The 21,339-nt window shown below is 40.1% G+C and overlaps 1 protein-coding gene and 1 pseudogene across 1 annotated transcript in view; both read right to left on the bottom strand.

The window, feature by feature from the left end:
• LOC132843573 (histone H2AX-like) overlaps positions 1-20,886 on the bottom strand; it is a 264,980-nt gene extending 244,094 nt beyond the window's left edge. The window contains exon 1 of the mRNA XM_060866987.1: positions 20,489-20,886. Within this exon, the coding sequence (XP_060722970.1) occupies positions 20,489-20,871 (383 nt within the window). The 5' untranslated portion in view covers positions 20,872-20,886. The remainder of the gene's footprint in view (positions 1-20,488) is intronic.
• Positions 19,623-20,034, bottom strand: LOC132843562 (histone H3-like; annotated as a pseudogene).
• Positions 20,887-21,339: the final 453 nt, after the last annotated feature.

Here is a 21,339-nt window from a genome sequence, read left to right as displayed (position 1 = left end):
TCTCTAGATATCGGTACACCCCTTTTTGTGAGCGATGCTGTTTTATTATGCAACCTTGTAATCTATTCGTACACAAATCCATAAGCAGGTGAAGGAAACACTGCCTAAGGTGACTGGGTGGTGGTGAAGGATTTCGAGAGGAAAAGCTGGAGAGGCAGGAGGTGGCTTAGAGCATTTCAGGTACTTCTGACCATGCAGACTGCGGTCAAGGTTGCAGAGAGAGCGACGTGGCTTCACGTTGGCCACTGTACGCGGGTCCCTGAGCCAGGGAAAAACCATCAATCGACAACTGCTAAGAGGAACAAAAAGGAGCATCAAGGCACATGGTGACATGCTAGTAACCTCTCTCATGAGCTCCAACTGACTCTCTACGATGCATAAAGTGTCTGAGTCAGAAGAAAACGTCATCTGAAGGAGTAACATCCACACACACGCACACAAATGTGAACACAAATGTTAATGAAACTAATAAACTAAGTGAGAGAGGTGAATGTGACATTTACGATAGTAGACGACAGCAGACGACTGTACAGTATTACATACTGACTATGACCTAGATTCCTAGATTCTCATACATACACATATAAGATCTGACTTCTAGATATGATCAACATAGAAGAAAAGCTCCTGTTAAGACGAGGAGCCTTTCTGACTATTACCCTAGAGTCCTAGGGATCATTGGCATCCTTATGATCTGCCTGTTAATAGGGGGAATGCAGAAAAGACTGAATGCAGAAATGTCAGATGATGACTTTCCTCCGCTAGAACATGAAAAGGTAAACAGAGTAAATTCTTTGATTCCTTCTTCCCACAGTATGGGATAACTCAGGTACGGAATCAACTAGGACACATTATCGGCTTGCCACTTATGCTAACTCCACTAATCGGGCAACCGAAGGAACAAAACAAGAACTCAAAATAGAATGGCCTTAGATATTCTATTAGCTAAAGAGGGAGGTGTATGTGCCATGATAGGAGATCGATGTTGCACCTTCATTCCCTCTAATGATAATGACCATGGGTCTATCTCTGATGCACTGCATGATATGCACAAAGTAGCAGACCAAATGAAACAAGACGAACACGGAGATAATAGTTGGGGACTTTGGTATATACTGTTTGGACAGTGGACTCCTTATCTATTGAGGATAATCCCAGTGATTGTGGTATTAATCCTATTATGTTTTTTTGGCCCTTGCGTATTCAGATGCGCTCATTACATCATAATGTCCAATCTAACGACCAAACAACTTGGACGATACTGGACGATATTGACGATGACACTGAATGGATTCCTCCATTCGATGATGACTATTTCACTGAATTTTCCCAGACTGATCCAGAAACAGATAAATGTGAATGCTGACAGTAGAGACTGTGCTGTAGATTTTGAATCTTTTAGTTCTGAAGTTAAGTTGCACTTAAAGTCAGTATTTTTGTATTATTATTATTATTATTATTATTATTATTATTATTATTATTATTAGGGTTCAAGCACGAAGCGCTGGAAACCTATTGTTTTTGTTAGGATTTTTATTATTAGGGTTCAAGTGCAAAGTGCTGGAAACCTATTGTTTTTGTTAGGATTTTTATTATTATTATTATTATTATTATTATTATTATTATTATTATTATTATTATTATTATTATTCCGCCATAGAAACGGTCGTGTAGCCCAAACCGTAAGGCCTAGAGAGCTCAAACTTGGTCAGATGGTAGTACTGGTCACAGTTACTCAGGGCCAAAATCTCAGCGGAATCGGACAATTTGGGGCGCTTCAGCGCCCCAAAACGTGTTTGTCCCCATAACCCCTAAACCCCTAAAACCCCTATGTCCAAATCTCAAGTGCTTTATATCTTTGGAATCCTTGGCTCATGACTTAAAAAACGTATATCTCCAATTTCATTTCCGCCATTAAATTTTTTCGCTATCGCGCATTTTATCCGAAACCTACTTTTGCTAACTAGTCCTAGGTTTGTCGCCTGATCAAGACCAATCCAGTGCAGTAATATTCTCTGGAGTCTCAATGACAATAATTTTCAAAAAAAAGTCGAAATTTTGATTCAGGGTCCTTAAGGGGCCCCAAAAAGTTTGGACTGTGAGGAGCCAGTTTTACTAAAATGTCAATAACTCAAGAATTAAATGAGCTATCAACACCAAACTTGGGACACATGTGAAAGAGGTCAAATTGAGGTCACAGTTCAAAAACCGTGGCGATTGGCCACTTCGTGGCGCTATAACGGAAAAATCACTAAAAACAGCCATTTTTAAAGAAAGCCCTCTAGCGCCACCAACAGTCCAAAAACCCAATTTTGTGAAGAATCGAATTCTTAAGATTCTGATTCTGAGAATCGCCGTGGTTTTTGAACTGTGACCTCAGTTTGACCTCTTTCACATGTGTCAGAGGTCAAACTGAGGTCACAGTTCAAAAACCGTGGCTATTGGCCACTTGGTGGCGCTATAACTTGCCGGTCACTTTGAGTATGTGACTTGAGGGTCACTCGTCCTGCATCTGGATGCTTGTGTTTCTTCGCTTTATGGATATGACTTTGTTTATTTTAGGGAAAACTGAACAGGTGAGTACTTCACATGACATATATTGTGCAACACGTTGGTAAGCTTTTCTGTATTAGAGACACTAGGTTAGGAGCGGGTGCCACCCTCTGTAACTTGCGGGTCACTTTGTGTATGTGAAAATCCTTTAAGGCCTTAAACTCCCTAAAGGCCTTAAACGCTTGAACCTGGGAAATGCTGCTTGCAGCTTTAATTATTGTTGTTATTATTATTATTATTATTTAGTTATTTATTTATTTTAATGTATGACTTAGTTTTGATACTTTAAAAAGGTAATTTGGAAGTAATTTATTTTTTGTTTTTGCATCTCAGAAAAGGGTTCATTTAAAACCCAGAATGTTTGGCACTTAAATGTACTTAATTCTTCTCAGTCAACTTTGTCATTGTTCACAGTACAGACAGAAACAATGTGTAATATCTAAATGTTTATTTTGATATAAAATATTGTTGTATGCATTGCATACTATGCATTTAAAAAATAGAAGTTTAGTTCAGTCAGGACCACTTTGTCAAATGAGGATTTATTAGATGATGTGCATACAGTTAGTGTTGGGGGTATTGTTCTGTTCTGGGCAAAAATCCACGTGCCCGTCCGTGCGCATACGTGGTTCAGAGCGGGAAGAGCAGCAACTAGAAAATAGAATAGACCCCCCATACAACAACAGAACCATTAATCATGCATAGTATTAAATATGCTCACTTACATGATTTAATAAATAAATAAATAAATAAATAAATAGAGGGAGAGAGAAGAACAAAAAAACGAATACATGATGAAGATTTATAACATAAACTGGTACACGAACAATGGGTTTGGGCTGGGTCGAGTCGGGGTTGAAGGAGGGAGTTTAAATCGCAGCAGCAGTGATGCTCTAGGAAGTGGCTCAAAGAATTGGAATTTAAAGGGCCGGATAATATGGATGTCATAACAGGATTGGTGCGCGTCATGAACAGCTGATTAACAGCTGATGCATGCTTGACAATGTGGCCTGCGGCCTGCCTGAACTAACGCGATGCTTGATTTTTCTAAAAAAAAGGAAACCAATTAGTTATTCGTTTTAAGAGACCTGTCTTATTTTCTCTTGTATATTTAATATTGCTCTTTAATTAAGCAAAAATCCATTTTATCTGATTACTCGATTAATCGATGAAATCTTTGGTAGAATACTCGATTACTAAAATATTCGATAGCTACAGCCCTAGTGTGTAGTTTAATTTAGGAGGAGGCTGTGCAATGAATGTGTTAAATCTTGTTTGATTTACCTTGGGTGTTCGTTTCAACACACGCATTAGAGTCCGTAGACATATAGTGGCATTAGTTAGATCAGTCCTCCGAGGTCCTCCATCTTCACACCATAGGGAGGCTGGGGAATTTATCACTAGACTTAAATGGGCACCATTCGGTACTCCATAAGCATCCTACTTAAACATGCAGTATGAATTTTTACAGTATTGGGCTATTGCCTTCAGTTCACTTCCATTACTTTTCATGGGAATCATTGTGTGTTTGCTTGCAGATGTGGGGACCATCATGCACACATAACAGGACTCATTTGTGATCATTTTGGCAGTGTAATTGGCGAGTTGCCAGTAAGCATTTTCATACACGTCTCTGCGGCTTCTACTAGAAGTGGGAATTTTTCTTGTCTGCTTTCTTGTCTGGAGTCTTGTCTGCTTTCTCTTTTATTAACAGGCAGATCACAAGAATTCCAATGGTCCCTAGGATTCTAGGGTGATAGCTAATGAAGCTCCTCATCTTAACAGGAGTTTCTGCCTTGCCTACTTTGATTGTCCTTTGAAGTCAGATCTTTGTGTGTGTTCGTGTGTGTAAATGTCAGTCTGGGGTCATAGTCAGTATGTAATACTGTATAGTCGTCTTCTGTTACTATTGTAAATATCACATTTACCTCTCTCACTTAGTTTATTAATTTCATTAACATTCATTAAATTTCATTGTGTTCACATTTGTGTGTGTGTGTGTCAATGTTACTCTCTCCGATGATGCTGCTTCTTCTCAGTGTTGTAAAGTAGGTGTTATACCGGTGTTCCTTTTGTTTTCTTCTGACTCAGACACTTTACACGTCGTAGAGTGTCAGTTGGAGCTCACGGGAGAGGTTACTAGCACGTCACCATGTGCCATGATGCTCCTTTTTGTTCCTCTTAGCAGTTGTCGATTGCTGGTTCTTTCTCTGGCTTAAGAACCCGCTTACAGTGGATAACGTGAATCCACGTCGCTCTCTCTGCAACCTTCACCGCAGTCTGCATGGTCAGAAGTACCTGAAAGGGTCCCAACCACCGCCTGGCTCTCCAGATTTTCCTCTCGAAATCCTTCACCACCACCCAGTCACCTGGTTTGAGATTGTGCAGATCTGTTTGCGTCACTTTTGGCAGTGCCTCCTTCACCTGCTTATGGATCTGAGACAAAATAGAGGACAAGTTTGCACAATAAAACAGCATTTAATCTTTACACTGGCTTGTGGTTAATCTGGGTGTGTGTCTAGCCTCAATTCCTGTATTTGGGGGTCTGCCAAACAGTATCTCGAACGGGCTTAAATTCACTCTCCCCCTAGTTCTTGTTCTCATGTATAATAACACAATGGGAAGGGCCTTTACCCGTGATAGACCTGTTTCATCACAGCATTTGGCCAATTTGTTCTTCATTGTTCCATTCTCTCGCTCTACTGCCCTTCCGCTGGCAGGGTGGTATGCACAGTGTTGTCTGAGATCTATACCCAAGTACTCTCCCACCCGTCGAAGTGCTTGGTTTTACAAATGGAGTTCCATTGTCACTACTGATTTTGTCAGGGATTCCCCAACGAGGGATAATTTCAGACAGGAGTGCTTTAGCTACTGCAATTGCATCCTGTTTGGAAGTGGGGAAAGCTTCCACCCACTTAGAGAACATATCCACTATTACCAGACAGTATTTTCTTCCCTTCGCTGGGTGTCAATTCAATAAAATCCATCTGTAGGTGTTCAAATTTTTCCAGAGATGCCAATCAACCTACCATGCATGTCTTTGGACCGGGGGAGGAAACCGGAGTACCCGGAGGAAACCCCCGAGGCACGGGGAGAACATGCAAACTCCACACACACAAAGTGGAGGCGGGAATCGAACCCCGACCCTGGAGGTGTAAGGCAAACGTGCTAACCACTAAGCCACTGTGCCCCCCCACACACTACACACTTCACAAAATTTCTGGGAATAGTTCGCAAAGCACTTAGTGTGCCAGCACCTGGAGATACTGTTATACATCCCCCTTTTGATGCATGGTCTTGCCCATGTGCCAATTTAGTATAGAATGGCAGGAATGGTTTGTCATCGGGGCCGTACCAAACCCGATCTCTTACCACACCTCCTGCTTTTCTCCAAGTGGCTCTTTCCTCTGCTGTAGATTGTGACTGAAGATCTTTGAGATAAGCTGTGGGAGTACATATTTTTGACATACACAAATTTTCGTCATTCACAGAAATTTTCTGTGCGGCTGATTTTGCTGCTGCATCTGCTTGGGCATTACCCTGTAAAATAAGATCAGTTCTCCCAGTGTGTGCTTCACACTTACATACAGCAATAGATTTTGGTAGTAGAACTGCTTCCAGGAGCTCAGAAATCAGGCCATTGTGCGTGATCGCTTTACCTGATGAAGTCAGGAAACCTCTATGTTTCCATAAGGTCTACTATCAGTATAAATAGTGACAGTCTTATCTTTTGCTAACCTGGATGCTGTTGTTAAAGCAACCAACCCGGTTGCCTGTGCAGAGAGATGCTCTGGTAATGGTTCTGCTTTAATTGTTTCGTGTTGTATAACTACTGCATACCCCACACAGTTGCAGCCTGTTTTCTGATCTCTGAAGGCTGATCCATACACAAAAAACTCAAGATCTGGATTCTGCAACAGCGTCTCCTGCAAATCAGACCTAGGACTGCAAATGTCATTTACAACTGCAACACAATTGTGTGGTTCTCCATCTGCTTCTGTGGGGAGAAGAGTCGCAGGGTTTAGTACAGTTCAGCATTTTACTTTCACATTTGGCATGTCAAGCAAAATAGTGTGATATCTCAGCCATCGTGCTGCAGACATATGTGCTGTTTTCTGCTCAAGGAGAAGAAGTGACACTGCATGTGGAACCAAAAGAGTCAGTTCACTGTATCCCACAATATCCCTAGAAGCATTAATTGCTTTTAACTGCATTTATAGCTGCTGCTATTGTTCTTAAACACATTGGCAGGCACCTTTGATTGTGCTCAAAGGTGCCTCGAGGACTGCATAGTTGGGTATGAAGGTCCTGCAGTAAGAACACATACCTAAAAATGACATCAATTGTTTCTTTGTGTTAGGCTTTGGGATGTTTTGGATTGCTGCAACTCTGTTCTGCTCAATAGTCTTGCCTTGTTCTGATATCAGATGCCCCAAGAATTTCACTTGTTGTTGTACAAACTGCAGCTTTGATAAACTCACCTTGTGACCTTCCTTTACTAGATGACAAAGCAATGCAACAGTGTCTTTTTCACATTGGTCTTTGGATGGCGTCCATATATTGTCGTCCATATATTGAAGAATTGATGACCCTGGGGTCAGAGTCAGAGATTCTAGACTGTTCTTAAGAGCTTCATTGTAGATAGACATTGTAGATGGAAAATGCAAACCAAAACTGGCTGTCTGGATGAACTGGTACACTGAAGAAAGCTAGGTCTACTACAGAAAACCACTTGCTTTCTGGTGGAATCTGAGACAAGATTGTGTAAGGGCTTGGCACATTTGGAGCTCTTGAAATCACTGCATCATTCACTACTTGCAAATCTTTGACAAGATGCCACTCCTCAGGTTCTCCCAGAGGCCTAATTTTTTTCACAGGAAAAATAGGTGTTCTCACTGGAGAGGTTTCACATGGCACGATCACACCAGCCTCCCGCAGTGAATTAAATACCGGTGTGATACCCTTAATGGCCTCTGGCTTTTAGGGGTACTGTGTTTTGCAATGTCTGTAATCTGATTTAGGTGTTATCTGCACAGGTGCACAATTTTTGATCAAACCTACATCATATTTCCCTGTTGCCCAAAGTTCTCTGGGAACTGCTTTTAATCGGGGGTCTTCCCCAGAAATGTGTGTCATCTGCCCCATTGTTTTCAGTACATCTGTGTCTGCCTGTGGCATTAACTGTTTTGTCAACAAAAGCCATCCAATTCAAGGACATGCAATAAGCTCTAGTTTTCTCACTGTACAACACTGTGGGATCTGAACTGGGCTTCCAATCATCAGCTTCTACTTACTTCAATGTCCATTTTCCTAAATCTTCCCAATTCTCTGCTTCACCTTTAGCTAGAGACACATGTGGGTGTGAATTCTCTATAGCGAACGGATGGGCCTTCCCCGGCTTTACATGCATTCTAGACAGACTCACTTCTGCAGTGCATCTGTTCAAGTGAGGTGGGTCGAAATTCCCCCCCCCCCCCCCCCCCTTCTTCTCCCCGACTTCTCTCGGGTCAGGGAGGTGCTCATGAGTATCCAGGGATGGTGTACTAGCATGGGGGTTCCATCTGGCCCAGCTACTTCCACCATGAGCATTGTAATCACTAAAGAGCAAAGTTGCTCTTTAATGCCTGAATTTGAAGCCTCTTCTTCAACTGGTCCAGGATCAGCATTCTCCTTCTGCTTCTCTTTCTGACGTGTACGATCCACGATCCACGAGTTCCCTCCATCGGTCTGATCAATGTCTGTGTGATCAACAGCTAGAGGTAGTTTATGTCTTGCTTCCTTGTAGCCAACTGGAAAAGTAGAATCACAAAAAGAAGAAATGTAAAAAGTAAAACAGTGATTTTAAATTAAATTACTATTAATTCATTTAAAGGAAGTGGTGGCAAAACGTAACTCACATGATGTGAAAATAATTCTGACCTTATGGGGCTTCCAATCATCTCCAGGACTCTCTTGCGATTTTACAGCTTTTGTTATATCACTTTTATTTGGAGGCCACATGCACTCTCCATTTTTAATCCAGACTAAAGGCACAACTTCAACCTCATTTGTCTTGTCAAAATCTAAAGAGACAAAGAATTGTATTCCTCCGCCGAATATTATACAAAAGCAACTTAAGAGTTATTTCTCATGATGCAGGAGTGGAACAACAACAAATCTGTTGCGGAATGGCAATCTCACATACTTCTGAAGCGTCTTCCCTGTCATGAAACACCGAACATTTGTGGAGAGGTTGGAAACCACATAAATTCCCAACTCCTTTGAATCAATAGGATATTTAAAGAAGTGTTCCACTTGTTTATATTCATTGCCCACAAGGTATACTGCACCTTCATCCTCAACAATGTTTTGGACTAAAACCAAACCAAACCAAATCGATTGTCGGTTTTGACACAAGAATCTCTCTCATTGATCTTCACATCTATATCATCAATTGCAAGAACTTTAAATTGACGAGCTTGTTGCGAGAAGCACTCTGGTACTGGCCCATCTATATGTTCTTTATCCAATTTTTGAATTGCCTCTTGAACATCACAACTGTAGTTGCTGTTTTCTATCTCTAACAATCTACAGATAACCACAGAGGATTGTAAGAGTCAAAGGATTGCAAAATAATACTGTTTGATGTAATACCTAATGAAATACTGTTTATACATGCAATCATGGCTGAACAATTAATTGAAAAGTAGTCAACGACATAACATGCAACATACACCACAAATGAAATTCTAAAATATTGGTCAAACAAAAATGTATAATTTTCACTGTGATTTAATATATAGTTTTACAGACATTTGCTCCAGCCAAATAACATCAAAATGACAGTTACAACCCTAATCCGCCTAAAACTATTTAATTTAAGTGACATAATACGACTGACTTTTTCAGGAGTAGTGGCATGTTAGTTTATTGTATTTACAACACGTAACAGTTAAATTAGATTAAAAAAGCAATGTGAAAAGCAATGTGATTATTTCGATAGCACGTGAATGCATCAATTGATCATTAAGTCCACATGTGACCGTGGCTAAATTTAAGAAAAATATAATATTTGATTATTGGTACATGTTATGTATGTTCTCACCTACCAATTCTGCTGGCTTTCCCAGGTTCAGTGCGAATGGCTGTTTCCGAGCAAGACTGCGTCCGGCCACTTTTTCAACAGACAGTTCCTGGAGTATTTTCATTCACTTTTCCTCCTTGGAGATTTGTTGCTTAAAGCATTATAAGCCTTGAATCTTTTGATTAACACGTTGTACTGAGAAATTGGGTCGATAATGACTTGATATAAACTTAAGAAACTTAAGAAATCTGTCATCTGCTTCCCTTTCTGTTTGTGTGTGTGTGTGTGTGTGTGTGTGTTTGTGTGTGTGTATGTACTGTATGTATGTATGTAAGTCTTAATCATCCCAGTGTAGCTGCCACTGTAAAACAAAACATAAAGTCTATTTTGAACACACTAGCTAGCTAAACGTCTATTAACTTTAGAAGCTTAGGTCAAATGGTCTTTTCAGTTTAGTGTGTGACAACAACGATTTACTTATGTAAAGTTGGCCGCATATTCATTTTGTTTCATATTTAGGTTTATATGTAAAAAAAGCTGATTTTGAGGAAAACGCAGTTGTAGCTGCCTCTCTACATTAGTACATTAGAAAAGAGGTGTTATTTGTATAGTAACAGCGTTTAGCTCAGGAGTTATTGACTCGGGAAACTCCGATCTGTGAATATGCGGCCAACTTTACTTAAGTTAACGATTTTTTTGTGTATACAGTCTGCTGAGATTAAAACAAAGCAAAAATATTAACTTACTTATATATCCCCGATTCTCCTGTTTCTCCGGCTCCTAGTAGTCCCGCTCTGGCAGCAAAACAATTCCGGACCAATTCCGCCTTTACTCAGCTTTTAAAGGATGATCACTAAGTATACAAGTTTCACTAACTTAATATTTTTCTGTTGTTACGTGAAGGTAAAAGTGTTTGTTCAAAATCGATATATAATTAAGTTAAGACAGTATTCTTTATTTTAATTTTGAAAGACTTATTAAAATGATTTATCAACTTACCAATACAGGTACATATTACAAACTTAAAATGAATCATTTTTTAGAGTGCAGCGGTTAAAAATCTGGAATGCAGAATAACACCAGAGTGAAATAAAAATCTCCACTGTCCTGATTTCAGGTTCTTACTAAAGACATTGAGTAAAAGAATTTGAGTTTGTCGAACAGTGAACTGTGCAGCGCACTTGGGTGAAAGGACTCCAGACATCTGAAAATGGGGGAAAAAAACTGAAATGGGGATGACAGAGAAACAACCATCAAACAACATCCATCTGGGCTGAACTTCAAGCGATACATCTGGAGGAACTGATCATGAACCGGTGAAGCATGGTGGTGGCAGCATCATGCAATGGGAACAATGGAGGAACAAGGAGATAGGATTAAAGTCAAGATGAATGCAACTATAAATACACAGAAGTCCTGTATATATATATATATTCCATCCTAAACATGAAATTACAACTTACAACATATAAAAAAGTAAGACGAAACATTTCAGTGGAAAAATAAATAAATAAATAAATAAATAAATAGATAGATAGATAGATAGATAGATAGATAGATAGATAAAAAGTTAATACAGTAACCTGGTGCAAAAGTTTGAACACCTTTAAACTAATCCCTTGTTGAAACAGGATTTGATCACTCTGCCTTAACTTGGCAAAATTTCTTCCAAAATATAAAATATTTCTTTGCCACTTTTTCTATATCTATAACTACATTTACATCTATATCTACATCCATCAAATCCTTATGAACAGCTCATCCACTACATATTGTGTATAACTATATTTTGTGTATTTATTAATAACACTGCTTCCAGAAGTGTCCTCTGACAGAAGGCTGAAGTTTTAAACTCTCCCTAATACATTAAAACCGTTTAAAACCTAAATCTCCCTAGTAAGTGGGAACATGCTGCGTGGCCTGCCGCCGTACGTACGGTACGTAATGACGTAACTGTTATTCACGATCGGCTTTACTGATGGAAAGATACACTGTTGCTATGGCAACCCCATCAGCTTGGCCGCCTGTGCAGTACCGTAATCCTTCATGCTGCTAGCAGAATGTTGACTAAACCGGATTTCTCTGCGAAAACTTTGGCTGAAATTGGCATCTAATTCCACACACTGTTTTAATTATTTTCTGGAACAGACTGAAGGTGTATTGATTGAGTCGTGAGGTAAGGGGGAAATTACTGCATTTATCTGCTAGCAGTTCGGCTAAAGCTAACTGTGGAGGAAAACTAGCTTCATTTAGCAACAACTCTGAGGAGAAAAACTGAGGAAACTTGTCTTCTTACACTGCTATCGTAGTTAGATGATTACTTCTGTTCGCCTTGCAACACATTTCTGTATAAAAACGGCAAATAAAGTTAGTTTTAATGAAATCATCAATAGGTGTTAAATGTGTGGTATTTACTCTAATTTGTGTGTGTGTGTGTGTGTGTGTGTGTTTGCGTGTGTGGTGTTTATGGTGTTTGTGTGGTTTGTGTGTGTTTGTTTCTGTGTTTGTACGTATGCGCAGACTCATGGATGTGATAGGTTTGTACATGATTGGGTCTAAGGGTGTGTATCTGGGTCCATGGGTGTGTTAGAGTGTGTATCTATATAGATGCTGTGGATGAATGTCTTTGTGAGTGTGTGTGTGTGTGTGTGTGTGAGTGTGTGTGTGTGTGTATGTGCGCAGGCTTCTCTCTGGCTCGGTTTGTGCAGAAGAAGCTGTGTGTGCTGCATCTGTGGGAGGAGCCATACTCCAGTGTGAGAGAAAGCCTTAAATTGGGCGTGGCTGTGTGTGAGTGATGGACAGCAGCATGTGAACACCTTAGCAGCCAGGTGTGGAAACGCTACTCGCCCCACCCATGAAGTGGAGAGAAACACAGTCCACTCGGTTTAAATGACCTCACACACCGACTGCAGGAGGTGAGACACGTCCTGAGATCATCCATGATGTCACTGATATTACAATAGTAACAGTAATGTACATGTGCTTAGCAATTGTCATTTTTATAAATTAATTAAAAAATGTAATGTGTGTGCGTGTGTCTATAGGTGCTGCAGGTGCGTACGGTACAAGAGAAGCTTCAGAGTTTCGTATTTGGAGCACAGCAGCAGCAGATTTCTTCCTTCATTGTGTTTAAGCCTTTTACTGGTCTCAACCCTGTACTGTACAACCCTTACACTGTACAACCCTTACACACCCTTACACGCTAAGAGTACTGAACCTTCAGCTTCCCATCCACATGTGTCTTAACACACACACACACACACACACACACACACACACACACACTTAATTTTACCACTGCAGGATATTTGAATTCACGTGTGTGTTACTGCAGGTTGAATCACTTGTATTTCCCTCCTACCTACAATGTATACAATACCTACCTACAGTACAATACTGTGTGTGTGTGTGTGTGTGTGTGTGTGTGTGTGTGTGTGTTAAGACACATGTGGATGGGAAGCTGAAGGTTCAGTACTCTTAGCGCTTGGTGAGCTTGGTGAGGGAGGTGAGACAGCTGTCTGCTCTCGGTTTCACCATTCCACCGTTCACCTGCTATCATTGAGAGGTTCCACAGACAGGCTCTCATACAGAAACAGGTAAATACACACAGCTTATAACATCATCAGGTGTGTTGGTTAGTAAATAACTGACAGACAATTCTGTAGTGTGTAATAAATACCCACAACACATCATGGTGGAAGATTATATTACATCAGCACAGGTCACTGTGTGTGTGTGTGTGTGTGTGTGTGTGTGTGTGTGTGTGTGTGTAAAATGGGTGGCTCATTTCTACAACACCATAGACCAACAGATGATTCCATCACAGAAACCTATGATGCTGAATGATGCTCTAGCCTTTGAGAAGGTTATTAAGGTGACACCCTACTGCTGTTGTACATCACACACATGACAATACATTTAAATGCAGTATAAACTAAAAAGATAAACAAATAGATTCTTATTAATGTTGATATGTGAATTTGTAGCAGAGTCCTCAAGCAGAGTCAAAGGATGGAGGAGGAAAACTGCAGATAACGTGGGACAGTCCAAAGGAGTTGGAGATTTACATTATCAAGCTTCAGAATGCTGCAGAGTGGCTCTCCACACACAACAGGAAGCTACGCAAGTGGCACACGGATTTCAACGACAAGGTAAAAATAGAGCTTCAAGGTATCAAAAAGATCAATCTGACTCAGATAAAGGAATATTTTGTCTCATCTAATATAGCATTCCCTCCTTCTCAGAACTGACACGACATCTTTAATGGAGATTATTTGTTCCCTTTTCTTAGTAACATTAAAATTAGCAGATAATATTAGCAAATGTACTGGAAATTTCATACTGAGTTAAGGGTAAGAACCCAGTGATTGCTTGTTCTGACTAATTATTATTATTATTATATGTGTGTGTGTGTGTGTGTGTGTGTGTGTGTAGGTGGTGCTGTTGATGGGCGTAGATCTCCTTCTGCAGCAGCAGCGGTGGAAGGAAGGACTGCAGGAGCTCAGGGCTGGATTTGCCACCATTGAGTCACATACATGGCTGCTGAACATAAACATAATCACTCATCATCCCCTGCCTTTAATTAATCAATTAAATAATCACTCCTGTTCAAATCATAATTAATAATCACTCCATAATCATTAATCCATTTTATGTGTCAGCAATTACCAGTTATGACCTGGTGATATCACGTGTGTGTGTGTGTGTGTGTGTTACAGGGTGTGCAAGTGAGCAATATGCATGCATGGAGACAGCACTGGAATCATCACTGCACTGGGACTCGAGTCAGACTTAAGTCTCAAATTTGAGACTTGAGAATTGCTTGACAAATATTGCAAAAAGACTCGACTTGACTTTGACTTGACATTCATGACTTGAGACTTACTTGTGACGAGTTAAAAGACTCGAAATAACTTTTTTTTTTTTTTTTTTTTAAATCTGTTTTTGAACACACGCAAGAGCGTAATATAACCACGTGACGCAGCAGGCAAGCAGAGCAGTGGCGGAGCCAGAGGGGTGTCCCTGACATCTGATTGGCCACATCAGGTGCCACCCTGAATTTTTATATGATAGCATTGGAAGTTTGATGCTGATCGACATCTCATTTCACCTATCAAAAGAAGTCTTCGTTTGACGTTTGGTCACGGCGCCGCTCAACATTTCAAATCTATCAATCAATGACAAGAAAGAGTTGAGAGGTAGAGAAGTATACTGTAACAGTCTAATACTAAAACATCAAATTTCGGTAAGTTTTGAGATTAAACATCAGGATTTTCCAGAAAAATATTTCGAAAGTTACGTCGCTATATAAATTGACGTTAGATGCTATTAACAGATTAATCAGACAAGAGAGATCGGTTCGTTCCCCAGTTTAGCCATAATATACATAACATACATAATATACCTAAAGTTGCCCTGGCCACCCCATGTATAAAACTGTATAAAACTAACTAATAAACCTCAACAGTAGTGACAAAACATGGAAGGCGCTACAATAATTAACCAAAAATAATTAAGTTCGGGTACCGGGATTTTGTGATGGACAGGACTCCCTGCAGTTTTGGGCTGTGAACAGACACCCTCCCGTCTTTGTTCAAGGTAGCGGTAAGAGTTATGGCCATCCCTGCATCAGGTGCACCTGCTGAACGTGTATTCAGCCATGGTGGGGTGATAATGCGACCACATCGCTCACAATTGAGTGACAAAGTTCTATCAAATTAAATTTTTTGCAAGTGCAATGTAGTGTAAATGGTTGGTCACTGTTTATGTGGAAATGTCAGCTGTTTTGCAATAGCACTTATAATTGGTCTTCAGTGTTAGGCTTTGAGTGTGTATATATATATATATATATATATATTATATATTATGTATTGTATATATATTGCACACACCATTATTAATGATATTTGGAGCAATATTACATGTAATTGTTAAACTTGATTCCCTTACATATACATTTGCTTTTAAGCCTAATTATTAATTTTGATTATAATGTGATTGTGACAGGGGCGTGGGAAGTTCCAGGTTGGGGGTGCTGAGTTTTTTCTGTCACCACTTTTGAATAAGAAACGATATCAAGGCTATAAAACATGTCAAAACTCCACGAATCACAAAAGTATCAGTGAGAAGTTGAGAACACTCATTTAAACAGTGCATACACTCGAACTTGACTGCATATACACACACATACAGGGTACGACAATCAGTGAATAACTGTACTGTCCGGTATTTAAGCATATCCTAAAAGTTAGGATAAAAAATAAACCAAAACCAAAAGGAGATAGATAAATAAAAAAAATTATAAACTATATAAACAACTATATAAAATATGAAAATATAAGTGGAAAAATAATGTATATGCATATGCATAAATATACATGTTTTTTAAAGATTGTCCTTAAAGTGTCCAGGTGCAGAATGGTGTGTAAATAGTGTATATTTTGTATAAAGTAGCACTGTGCTGTGCAAGTCAGAGTTAATATTATTAAATATTTATTATTAAATAATATTAGATTATGATTAATCATTATTATTATTATTATTATTATTATTAGTAGTAGTAGTAGTAGTAGTAGTAATTTATTAGTTCATTTTTTTATTTATTTACTATTACTGCTAATACTAATAGTACTAATACTACTGCAATTAGACCAATCTTACACAAAATCAAACATGACGAAAGAATACAAGGTGTAAAACAACGGCAGGAAGAGTGGTTAAGGTTACAGTTTATGCTGATGATATAACAATTTAAATTAATATTCACTTTGAATTAAAGGTGATAATGAGACATTTCAAGAAATATAAAGAACTGAATCAAAACAAAACAGAAGCGTTATGGATGAGCAATAGTGTTGTTCCACCCCTAGACACCCAAAGCAAAGAAGAGGTGAAAGTATTAGGCTTAACAATTACAAACGTGCTGAACACAACTGGGGAGAGAAATAATATTTAATAAAAACTGAAAATGAAACCTGGAAATAGCTAATTATAAATCAAGAATTCAGTTAATTTAAATATTAAGGGTATAAATACTAATAAATACTAACTATTTATGAGGGAAAAAAAAAATAAAAAAAAGCACGTCTGGCTGCAAAGCATTTAAATGTAATTACACATTAAAATACAGACGCACTGATGGAATACATACGTGAATAAAGTGCGTGTGTGTGTGTCACTCTCATGCAGAAAGGAGATTTACACGTTGTATGAAAAAGTGGGTGGCTCTTAAAAGAGCCTTTGTGTTGATAAAGACGGCGGTAAGGCGCTTTACTTGGAGCTGGTGTACTTGGTGACGGCCTTTGTGCCCTCAGACACGGCATGCTTGGCCAACTCTCCGGGAAGCAACAGACGCACGGCAGTCTGGATCTCCCTAGAGGTGATGGTGGAGCGCTTGTTGTAGTGAGCCAGACGAGAAGACCCACCGGCGATGCGCTCAAAAATGTCGTTGACGAATGAGTTCATGATGCCCATGGCCTTAGAGGAGATACCGGTATCAGGGTGCACCTGCTTCAGGACTTTGTACACGTAGATGGCGTAACTCTCCTTCCTGGGCTTTCTGCGCTTCTTGCAGCCTTTACCCGCCGTCTTGGTCACGGCTTTCTTGGATCCCTTCTTGGGCGCGGTCTTAGCTGGTTCAGGCCTGCTGTTGCTGTTCGAGTGAACTGCGAGAGAATGAGTAACTTTCACCTAGCGGCTGCTCTATTTACAGTCTGACATTGTAATTAGGCACAAGAGAACAAACGTGTGTTATTGGTCATAATCCCAAAGTTCCTGCTGCGGAGCGCCTCCTCCCGCTCCTCCTACACACTTACTCCTCCCCACTGTCCCCTCTGTGCTTTGTTCCCCTTCCGCCGTTTTACACTCAACTTTGTGCTTTATGACAAAAGAAAAGGGGGAAAGAATCCTGTTTCTTCCACCAAAAATGATAAATAAAATGTTATTTTTTAATATTAAGATCCTTTGCAGGCAATGACTGCCTGAAGTCTGGAGCCCATGGATATCACCAGAGACTGGGTTTCCTCCTTTCTGATGCTTTGCCAGGCCTTAACTGCAGCTGTCTTCAGTTGATGTTTGTTCATGGGTCTTTCTGCCTTTAGTCATCTACTACTGTTATCTTCCGTGGACGGCCAGGCTTTTTTATGTTGCTGAGCTCACCATTGCATTCTATTTTTTCTCAGAATCTACCAAACTGTTGATCTGGCCACTCCTAATGTTCTCGCTATATCTCTGATGGATTTGTTTTGTTTATGAAGCCTAATGATGTCCTGTTTGACTTGAATGGAGAGCTCCTTTGAAGGCATGATGTAGGTTCACAGCAACAGATTCCAGGTGCAAATACCACACAGAATCAACTCCAGACGTGTTACCTGCTTAATTGATTAAGAAATAATGAAGGAATAGCCTACACCTGTCCATGAAACAGCTTTTGATTCAACTGTCCAATTACTTTTGATCCCTTGAAGAGAGCTGAAGATCCCTCTCAAGAGCTGTAATTCCTAAACCCTTCCTCCAGTTTGGATTTAAATACCCTCAAATTAAAGCTGAGAGGCTTACAGCCCACTATACCTATACAACTATAGCCTGAATATGTTTTGGTAAATACCTAAAAAAAAAAAACTAAAAATGTGCCTGTGTCCAAATATATATGGACCTAACTGTATATGCAAATTGTGCTCTACTTCTAAAGATTATCAGTCAAGAACTAAATGTATTGTTGCAATTTTGAAATTTGGCCAACAACTTTTAAGATCAAATAGTATTCATAACAGTGAAGTTTTAATTTTGTCATTTATTGCTTTTATATTAGTTTTCTTCTTGTTGTTGTTGTTAGAAGTAGTAGTAGAAGCAATATTCTAAAATGTGCAAATGTAGCACTGGGTAAAAGGAAAAAAAAAAAAAACTACTAATAATAGTAACCATAAACTATTTGTAACCATCCATCCATCCATCCATCTTCTACCGCTTATATTTGTAACCATTGTGAGTTTTTTTTTAAATAGAATTTACTGTACTACTAATACCACCACTACTACTACTACTGATATATCAGCAGCAACAGTACTACTACTACTAATTAAAGGAGCAAATTGTAGGAGCAAATAGAAGCAAAATTGGCTATCAAACATTCATCGTAATTCTAGAGGTCTGTACCTGAGGTCATAATTAGCTCATAATAATAAATGTTTAAACACTTTTCTGTCCATGCTACTATATTTTAATATGTAATTACAAATTAGATACTACTACTACTACTACTACTACTAATAATAATAATAATAATAATAATTCAGCCTTCTGCTTCTTTACTCAGTAAGGCTATAATCATATTTTACCAGCTCCAGTTGGACTCTGCTTCATTAAATATTCAGATATACTAAGAGGAGATGACGACTACACATGATCTTTGAGGACAACATCCTCATCAACAATACAACATTGTCAGACTGTATATTTATAATCACACCGTCCAGTGTCACCCACATGAGGATGAGGTTCCCCCTTAAGTCCGGTTCCTCTCAAGGTTTCTCCCTAAGGGTGTTTTTCCTCACCACAATCACTTCAGTCACCTCAGGCTTGTTCATCAGGAATAAATACAAACACATTTAAATATAATTCTAATACTAACCTTGAGTTTTTGTTTTATATTAATCTCTATATAACTATGTTGTGTTCATGTCCTGTTAAGCTGCTTTGAGACAATGTCTATTGCTAAAAGCACTATACAAATAAATGTATTTATTTATTTATTTTCAATTACTTTTTTTTTTATCCCTGAACACAATATTCCTAACACAAACACTCTGTACTCTCTGTCTGTAAATCATTTCTGTTAAGCAGATTCACATTTACATACATGTGATAGATCACACTCACACACACACAGTGAGCTTTATAGGTCAAACTCTGAACTCACACACACACAGATATGAAGAAGTGTTCATTTATCAGAGAGAATGTGGTGGCTCTTAAAAGAGCCTTTGTGTACATTAGACAGAATTGAGGTTTAAGCGTGCTCTCCGCGAATATGGCGGGCCAGCTGAATGTCCTTAGGCATGATGGTCACTCTCTTGGCGTGAATGGCGCACAGGTTGGTGTCCTCGAACAGACCAACCAGGTATGCCTCGCTAGCCTCCTGCAAGGCCATGACGGCCGAACTCTGGAAACGCAAGTCGGTCTTGAAATCCTGAGCGATTTCTCTCACCAGGCGCTGGAAGGGCAGCTTGCGGATAAGCAGCTCAGTAGACTTCTGATAACGGCGGATCTCCCTCAGAGCCACGGTGCCGGGCCTGTAACGGTGAGGCTTCTTCACGCCGCCGGTAGCCGGGGGTGCTCTTGCGAGCAGCCTTAGTGGCGAGCTGCTTCCTGGGTGCTTTGCCACCAGTGGACTTACGGGCGGTCTGCTTGGTTCTTGCCATAGCGTCGAGCTGTGAACTTCACGGAGGAAAAGCACAATAAACAGCGCTGGCAAACGCTGTCTTTTTAAGCCCTAACACCGCCCTGTTCTCATTGGGGGGATTGAAAGCACACGTCTGCCATTGGACAGAACACGTTACGTCACCTGATGACTATTGGACCGTTCTCTGTCACAGACACAGTTTGATACCCAAACCGCCCGCCCCTATTTTACTGCCGCTCTCAGTAGCACAGCGTTATTATTATTATTGTTATTATTGTCTGTCATCCGTCTTTAAACAAGACCAGTAATTATTAATGTTAGATTTTAACACTTATTTGGGGAATTGTCTTTATAAGTTCACATTCACAGTATTAATAAAAACTAGGATGAAATTGCACTTTGTCAGTAAAAGTGGGTGGCTCTTAAAAGAGCCTTTTTTGGGTGGTGAGAAAAACAGCGCTGAGCGAGTTTACTTGGTCTTGACGGCCTTCTCGATCTTCTTGGGCAGCAGCACGGCCTGAATGTTGGGCAGTACACCTCCCTGAGCGATGGTCACTCCTCCGAGCAGTTTGTTCAGCTCCTCGTCGTTACGTACAGCGAGCTGCAGGTGGCGGGGAACGATACGGGTCTTCTTGTTGTCACGGGCGGCGTTGCCAGCCAACTCGAGGATCTCAGCGGTCAGATACTCCAGCACGGCAGCCAAGTAAACCGGAGCGCCGGCCCCGACGCGCTTGGCGTAATTACCTTTACACAGAAGCCTGTGAACACGACCCACGGGGGACTGCGGTCCGGCCCTGGATAAACGAGTCTTGGCCTTAGCCCGAGTTTTACCGCCGGTTTTGCCTCTTCCGGTCATTTTGTAGCTCAGATACGTGCTAAGAACAACACCGAAATAACAGCGCTGTTCTTCTAGCACTCTGTGATATAACCATCACGTCAACTCTCTTATTGGCTAATATACTTGTGACGGAAGAACCAATCCGAGACACGCCGTAGAATTCCAGGGTCAGTCCATCATTCTATTGTACGTCCCACGCCCCTCCCACTCCCGTGTGTGTGTTTGTGTGTGTGTGAGAGAGAGAGAGAGAGAGAGACAGGGAGTGTGTGTGTGTGTGTGAGAGAGAGAGAGAGAGAGAGAGAGAGAGAGAAATCTTTTAATTAAAATAAAAAAAGACTAGATGCATATAATTGTAGAGAGAAAATATTTTGTAAACTGATTTATGATCAGTATCTTGATTATTCACTGGTTTTGTCCTCTGCCGCCCGTGACAACAAGAAGACCCGTATCATTCCCCACCACCTGTAGCTCGCTGTACGTAACGAT

Source organism: Tachysurus vachellii, chromosome 3 (assembly GCF_030014155.1).
Source record: "Tachysurus vachellii isolate PV-2020 chromosome 3, HZAU_Pvac_v1, whole genome shotgun sequence".
NCBI lineage: Eukaryota > Metazoa > Chordata > Actinopteri > Siluriformes > Bagridae > Tachysurus > Tachysurus vachellii.
This window is presented reverse-complemented; position numbering and strand designations above follow the sequence as displayed.